The sequence below is a fragment of the Poecilia mexicana genome, unplaced genomic scaffold (genome assembly GCF_051168715.1).
Source record: "Poecilia mexicana isolate PSO_F unplaced genomic scaffold, ASM5116871v1 scaffold_2, whole genome shotgun sequence".
Taxonomy (NCBI): domain Eukaryota; kingdom Metazoa; phylum Chordata; class Actinopteri; order Cyprinodontiformes; family Poeciliidae; genus Poecilia; species Poecilia mexicana.
The window spans coordinates 51,838,053-51,846,269 of NW_028263371.1; the positions used below are offsets into that span (position 1 = coordinate 51,838,053).

The window sequence follows — 8,217 nt, forward strand, 5'->3', positions numbered from 1 at the left end:
CATTCCGGGCGAGAGGCGGGGTCACCCTGGACAGGTCGCTAGTCTGTTGCAGTTCAAATTATATGTCATTTTATTTGTAACCCTGGAAACTGATTAAATCAACTGGTTAATGATGTAACTTCATTAATTAAGAATAAAAAATAATAAACATTAAACAAAAAAACATAAGTTCTACTTTTTCCTTTCAAACTTTATAGTAACCATTTAATTGAAGCTAATAGAATTGAACTCAAACAACAGGAGCTAATTTTGTTTGATTTAAATGACACACATCTAAGTAAACATCTACATCACTTTGTAGAAAATGTACATTATCTAAATTATATTCTTTACACTCTGAGGAGACTTTGTTCACTTTTATCTTCAGGGAAGAATATATTTTTGGGAAATCCTTATTCTTGTCACAAGACTTCTGTTTTAGTCTTTTACTGCTACCTATATAAAAATTTTGATTGCACTTACTTAGCATCTTGATGACGCACTAACCAATGCAATGTTCTATATAAAATTATATTATCCATTTTAGTAACTCATATTCTAACAGATTAGGTAACACATGATACAAGATAAGGTTTGAAAGTAACTGAGTAATAAGAATTTAAATCACTTTCTGAAGGACCAGTGCTGATGGCATCTGTCATGTTGTATGTGTCAAACATGCTGTGTCCAGAAATTGAGTTGCATGCAAATGTTTTACCTTCAGCCATGAAGAACTGAATTACAGGATCAAATATACTTGCATAAGAACTACTAATTCCACAATGCATTGCATTATCCACTTTCAGTTGTTCTCTTTATCATCCCCTGTGTATGAAGATATCTTCAGGGAGACAGCATGAGACCACTCCTCTTATTTTACCGTCAGTGCATGACTGACAGTATGCAAGAAGAGTTTACTACAGTTCTTCCTTTTTTTTCTTTGTGCTGAACTACATAAAATAGTCTTAAACATGCTAAATGTCTGTTTTTTTTAAATTGGTATTGAGGCTAAAGGTAGCCAATGCTCATCTATTCCAAGAAATAGCTTCCCTCTATTCATGCTAGTAAAAAGTTGTGCAGCGCTCAGCAGTAGCAAATTGCTCATGTTCATAAAATGTCATGCTGTTAATGGTTTAAAGTAGATGGACTTAAAAGAGCGCATAAAACAGTAAAACATTACCTTCTACATATATTGATTAAGCTGCCATCTTGAAGGACAACACATTAAATTGTTTGTATTTTGTCTTCTACTTTGTTTAGTTGAGTGTTACTATCTTAGTTTGTTCTTTTCAGTATGTTAATTGCAGGGTTGAATTCTTTTTGTTAATAAGCTCTTGTATTTTGCAGAGAAAAGTTGTTAGCTTCTTGATATTCAAAAAACATCAGTGCTGAACTTATTCCTTCATCTATTGTTATTTTAATATTTAATAATTTAACCCTTATCAAGTAGATATATATGGACAATGACTGATGTTTAGGCTTTTTATTGTCAAGCTTTATAATCTGGACGTTTTTCAACAAACTGACTTTTCTAAAATGTTCTGATGCGAAAGAAATGTAAGGATTTAATATACAAAGAAATATCTCGCTGGTATAAAACAATTAGGAAAGGATCTTTGTCTACTTTTTTGACAAAAGAGGATTGCAGCCCTGTCAGTGTAGAGTGAATTTATTACTAGAGTCTTGTTAAGCAAATCATTTAAAATTGGATTGCTGTAGTAAGGTACGGTACTTGTCAGATCTTACTGTAAATGTGATCACATCTGGGGACTTGCCAGTTAGATTTTGCAGACAGCAGTCGGTAACATCTCTTTTGAGCCAGTTTAGGGTTTTGATTCAGGTTAAAGATAAAGTTCAGACTTTGTTCGCGTTTATGTAAGGGGGACATGTTTTTCGGGAAATTATCATTCTTATAATTCTTGGCAGGTGATATAGACATGTTTGGATGCTACTACCCAACTGACAAGATAACATTCGGAGAAAATCTTTTCTGTTAATCATTAAATAGGATTAAAAGAGTCATCAGTTTCTTTAAGAAAATGTTTTATAAGCCTTGGTAGGTCATGGTGCATATCAGACATGAACTAGAATAGATGGCATTAAAATGCATGATCCTGATTTTATTTACACAGAATACCACAAATAATGGTGGAAGGCTGAAGTTACAATAATAATAATGATGTGAAATTACATGAGCAGAAAGCATAAGGAAATGTATATTTTCTGATAATAATTCAGTGTGAATGACATGGTACGGGTTTATAGCTCAGACAACATGCAACAGTGGAGAATTATAGCAATAAAAATAAACATATTAAAATGATTTTATCCCACAGATAGTTTTATTTTGCTTAAAATGACCGAATTACTGAAAAAGGTCATCATCTAAAAAAGAACAATTAAGTAATTGTTTTAAGCACAGTCTTTCACTTGAAATAAAGACTGTTTGTGTATCTTTTACTGGACAATTTTCCAAAAGAAAAAATAAATAAATATCTTTTAATGAATAATACATGCTAACAGTATGAGAAAAGGAAACAAAACTGGGTTTGGGTGGTTGTGAGAAAAAACAGGCATTACATGAATGTTTTGGAAAACCTTAACGAATTGAAGATGATGCAAGAAAGGTTTGGATCCTGTTTGTTATGTGCATCATAACTGTCATCAGTAGTCAAAGGTTTATGAAGTCTCTGAAATAATTACTATTGTTTTAGTATCCATTTAAATGAAAAGAGCCAGTCACATGAGATTATTTCCAGACTTAATGAAAACAGTCATGTTGGACCTTAAGTCACAACATGACTGTTTCCACTCAAAATTCAAATACTGAGTTTTTAATAAAAAAGTACTATTAGAAATGTATAACATCACTAAAAGCCCACAAGATTTATCAGTTTTTTAATAACCTACAGCAAAATGAACAAATAATCACTGTGTAATATTATTTTGTTTGTTTGCTGAACATAGAGAAAATGTCTACAAAGAATGTGCATTATTTTGTCATGAAGTTTAACTTGACTGCTTTTGTTGAGCCTGTCTCCTTGTCAGTAGCTCTTGCTGTCATTTCTGTGAAGCCAAACTTTATTTTCAGTTCGATCTGACGCTTCGTTCCAAGTGTCGTGTCAGGAGACTCAACCTGAAATGAACCAATTTCTTCCACTCCTTCCTCATCCACATATGTCACATGTGTTTTCTCTGTGTGATAAAAGGTAAAGCTTACCACTTTTTGATCCGGTTCTATTGGATAAAGAGTCTCTGTTCTAACTTCATCCCAACCAACATCCTCATCAGCTATTACCAGTGTCATGAAGACATCTTCACACCAAACGCCTTCGTCATTTGTAAATTTCTTTTCTTCCTTGTGCTTTAATATATCAAATTTCTCCATAATCGCAACTCCATATGTAAAAGCACTTTTTCTAGATGCCACAACTGAAGGATTTCTACCAAACTGTACAGCTCCTTTCATAATTACTTCTTGTGGCCTAAATGGACACAGAACCTGACAATCATCTATGAATTCATCCTTTATATGTCTCTGCAGAATCTGGCTTTCGGCATAGCCCCCCACTAACAGAATATAGTCAATTTTTAGACCTTTAGTCAAGATTTCTTTGAGATTCTGAGTGATGCCCTGTAGACTCTCAGTGAAAAACTCTCTCAGCTTCTGTTTAGATATGACTATAGATCCGTCATCCCAGGAGGCTCCCTGAACTCCTTTAAAGAAGTCCTCCATTGGTTTCTTTTTCTGAGCAATTGTTCCGAGGTTAAAAGGACAATCAATATCTGCATCATCATCTTGTTTCTTGAAAAGTGTGAAATCATACATCATTTTCTGAACCTCACTGGGATAATTTCTTTCATATTCATCCCAGACTCCATCAGTGAATATTTCTCTGAGAAACTCTTTGAATTTTCTGTCCACAGTTTGTCCTCCCAAATCATTTCCAGAGGCCTTGTTTAGCTCCTTTACTGCTCCTCCTACCAGGATTTCATGAACAGTGATGTCAATGGTTCCTCCTGAAACACACATAGAGGAAGTCTTCAGACAAAGACTAAAAGGCAATAGGCTAAAAATATAAAATTTTCTAAACTTAGATTAATATAATTCCATTAACTGGCTATATGACTAACTATTTCTATGTCTAATATATTTTTAATTCACTACAGCAGGGGTCACCAACTCCAGTCCTCAAGGGCTACCATCCTGCAACTTTTGGATTCACCTCTGCTCCAAAATGTCTGAATTCCCTCACCAGCATTCATTCCTCTCTGCAATAGGCTGGAAACGAGCAGTTTATTTGATCCAGGTGTGTTTGAGCAGAGACGCATCTAAAAGTTACAGGATGGTAGCCCTGGAGGACTGGAGTTGGTGACCCCTGCTCTACAGCATGAGTGATTTGGGGAACCACAGATATTAATTCACAAATCATAAGCTTTAATTAAAATATAAATTTTTCATTGTGAGAAATATCAATTACTTTTTGAATGTAAGAGTGGACCATGTAAACAACTGTCATTCTTTTTTTTTCAGTTGTGCATCTTATATACTTTAAGTTAAGCTCAAAATTATTCTTACCCCAGGGAAAGATAAAAAATTTTATTTCACCAAAAAGATTGTTTCTTAGAAAAAATTGTAAATTAGTGATATGTTCATAGAAAATATAATACCATGGAAATACAGCATTGTTTTTAAATTTCATAAACAAATCATTTAATATGATTTATACAATTTATTTAATCAGTGGAAAAAATCTTTATTCTTAATAATAATAATAAATATTTATTAATCAACCCCTTTAACGATTGTCTAAATTCAAAGTTTATTTGTAACCAAAATATGAAAGGTGTATGAATAATTTTGCCCTTCATTGTATTTTGGGTTTTAGATTATATATGGAGTTTTTTTGTTTTGTTTTATCAAACTTTATCATGACTGCTCTGCTCTCCTATTATCTGATTTACATCCATCCTTCCATGGATGAAAGTAGTAATTGTTGCACACCATCATAATGCATAGCATCTATCTACTGGACAGACTGAAACAGATATAAATAAAAGCTTACATTTTAGTAAATGATTTCGTACCTCCACAGTCAACAACAATGTACTGAGTTCCAGGAGATTCAGCTATTTTGTTTTCTTTCTGGTGTTCTGCAATGAATCCATCAGTTGGAAGCTTCTTACACCAGATCGAAGCAGCTTCTGGTTCCAGTGCAATGACCAGTTTATCTTCAGTACCTTCAGTTATGATACCGGCCTGAAACCAATTTAAAAAATAAAAATAAGACATTTTTTTGCTGATACACAAAACTTGTTTGGTGATGCCGCCATATACCGTATTTTCCGCACTATAAGGCGCACCGGATTATAAGGCGCACCTTCAATGAATGGCCTATTTTAGGACTTTTTTCATACATTAGGCGCACCGCATTATAAGGCGCATAGAATAGACGCTTCATACTCTATTATTACACATCCACATTAATAAAGAAATGGTCCCCGAGTACTTTATATAGTAGGCTGGCCCAGTCGTTGTTTCACTCACGGTGTTGGTGTTGCGATATTATGCCCAACTGCTTTCTGGGTAACACAGACCAACCGACACGCTGCCGCTGCAGTCTCTGTCTCTCTTCCCCTGCCCCTCCCCCCCTTTAAATGTATTATCAAACTTTATTAACAAACCAGTGTTCTGACAACTATCCCAGCATGCACCGCGCACTACTTCTTCTACGGGGAAAAAGAAGTTGGCGGCTGCTTACCGTAGTGGACCAACTACGTAAGCAGCCTACTGCATGTCTGTGTAAACATGACGTCTTTCATTTCGATCTGAGTTAATTAGCGTAGCATTTCTGCCGGATTTTCACAACATATCAGCCACGACAATGGACAGGGGAACCAACAAGTTCATGTCATCTTTTTTGGACGACATCAAGGTGTTTGAGCCACTGGATGCCTCCAACATTGTGCGCGTCACAGCTAAAAGCTACCGATAGATGAGGAAAACAGCAGATCCTCACACCCTCAGCATAAATATAGCTGTGGACAAGATCACTGATGCCTATTGTTCTTGCAAGGCTGGGTAAGTCGGCATTCATGGTTTTGATGGTCCACAATGTACATTAGCATGTGTTTACTACTGTAGCTTGTGTTTGTGAGACGGTCACGCACGTGGTAGCTGCACTGTGACCTAAAATGGGCATTAGCCAATGAAACGCGGCCCCTGTGGTAAGGTCCGTTGCTGGACCTGTTGTGGCTCAATATTGGTCCATATATAAGGCGCACCGGATTATAAGGCGCACTGTCGGCTTTTGAGGAAATTGAAGGTTTTTAGGTGCGTCTTATAGTGCGGAAAATACGGTACTATGAGTTACCTGCATTGCAGCTTCTCTCATGAACTGTTTAGCTGAATGATCCCAGATGGCAGGAACCGTCAGCACCCAGGTGAATTCAGAAACAGTAAACTTTTTTCCTGTAATGTCACTGATGGTTTTCAGAGCATCATCCTTCAGGAATCTCAGAGCTTCTGTAAAAACCTTTAGTGCCTTCATTGACTTTCCATTTGCTGCGCTAATCTGCAGATCTCTGTTAAATTTCTGGAGATTGACAGATTGACACATTAGGAAAACAAAACAATCCCTTAGAAAATTATGTCTTGTTGGAAGATTGCTTTAGATTTAATTTATTGTCAATGTGTAGATATTAAAGCTTATCAGAAACCATCAAAATTAAACCTCTGTTGTCCAACAGCTTGTAACAATGTTATAAGGGTTACTCACTTTGCCGTAGAGCGACATCTTGAAGCAATCAAAAAAGAACATCTCTTTGGCTTTTTCACTCTTCTTTGAAATATAAGATTCTTTAGCTTTGTAACCAAAGCTGATAAATTGTTCTTGTCCATCAAACAGGATGCAGGTAGGAGCCTTTGGGGTCTCCAACCCAACTTCAACACCCCAGTACTTCAATCTTGGTTCAATTTCTTCTTCTCTTTTTTTTATATTGAAGGCATATCCACTGTATGTTGTGCCAAAGTCTATGGCTATGATAAAGGAATCACCCATTGTGGAAGGAGATCCTTCTAGACAAGACAAAGACAAAAATGAATTGCTAAGGTGCAGGCTTCACATATTTACTGTCTGAAAGTGGGCAGAACTGACTTACTGTCCAAAGTTCATCTAAACAAGTGAAGGTTATTTAACAAGTATTGCTCTAGCTTAACAGCCACGGTTCTCCTGTGGACAAGAAGGGAAAGAGTAACAGGGAAGAAACATGCTGAAAACGGCACTTCAGAATAAGATGTGAGAAAACCACAAGTCATGATTACAGCTAAGTTACAAATAATCATGTAAGATAAAACAACATAATTGTATAAACAATATCACAAGGTGGAATGTGAATAATGAATTAACTAAATTGTGTTGAAGAATTAAAGATGTAGATTTAAAATATTTTTCACCTTGTTAAAATACAAAAAATAGAGATTGCTTGCCTTTCATGGCCTTCATAATTATAAAAGGAAATATGTTGTTTTTGTTTACATGAAAGATTTAATTTTGATGTGATCAAATGTTTTTTCTTAGCCTGGTCATTGCCTTCCTATGGAATCTGCCACTCTGTTAAAACAATTAAATAAATTATCTCATTATAATGTCATAGTATCTCAGAATAATGCAATACTGTTGCAATGTAATGAGATACTATCTCATTATTTTCGAGATACTCAAAATAATGAAATGTGTTCTTTTGCATATCTCAGAATAGCATATCTAATGCCATTCAATATAGTGCTGAATGGCATTATGAATCACTATCTCAGAATAGTAGGACAGTCAACATAAAGTCAGGACTTTTGGAGAGTGTGGAGCTTGAACTCCCGTTTTGAATTGGTTCAGTCCACCTGTACCGGTTTGACATAGCTGTTTACAATGGTTAGAAATGTGGTTTTGTTAATTTAACCCTCCTGTTGTCCTTATTTTCTGTATACACCTTTTGTCCTCCGGGTCAAAATGACCCGTCTCCACTAAACCCCCAATATAAGCAGCTTAATTGAATTTTAAACACCAAATTTCATCTTGCATATTGTCATTCACCACAAAATGTGTGAATACTTGAGTTTTCCCTCTCCACTTGAATTTCTATAGCTTAAGAAAAGACAAAATGTGCAAAAAGGAGTTTTGAATTCATTTATTTTTATTCATCCCAATGATTCAGTTTCTTTTACTTTTCTCCCGTGAACAA

The 8,217-nt window shown here is 35.4% G+C and overlaps 1 protein-coding gene across 1 annotated transcript; it reads right to left on the reverse strand.

The window, feature by feature from the left end:
• Window positions 1-2,971: 2,971 nt before the first annotated feature.
• LOC106913702 (heat shock 70 kDa protein 12A-like) lies at window positions 2,972-7,040 on the reverse strand. Its single transcript, XM_088002678.1, has 4 exons — window positions 6,759-7,040; window positions 6,354-6,575; window positions 5,068-5,239; window positions 2,972-3,999 (listed from the first exon to the last, which is right to left on the reverse strand). The coding sequence occupies exons 1-4, from the start codon at window positions 7,038-7,040 to the stop codon at window positions 2,972-2,974; spliced, it is 1,704 nt and encodes a 567-aa protein (XP_087858804.1).
• Window positions 7,041-8,217: the final 1,177 nt, after the last annotated feature.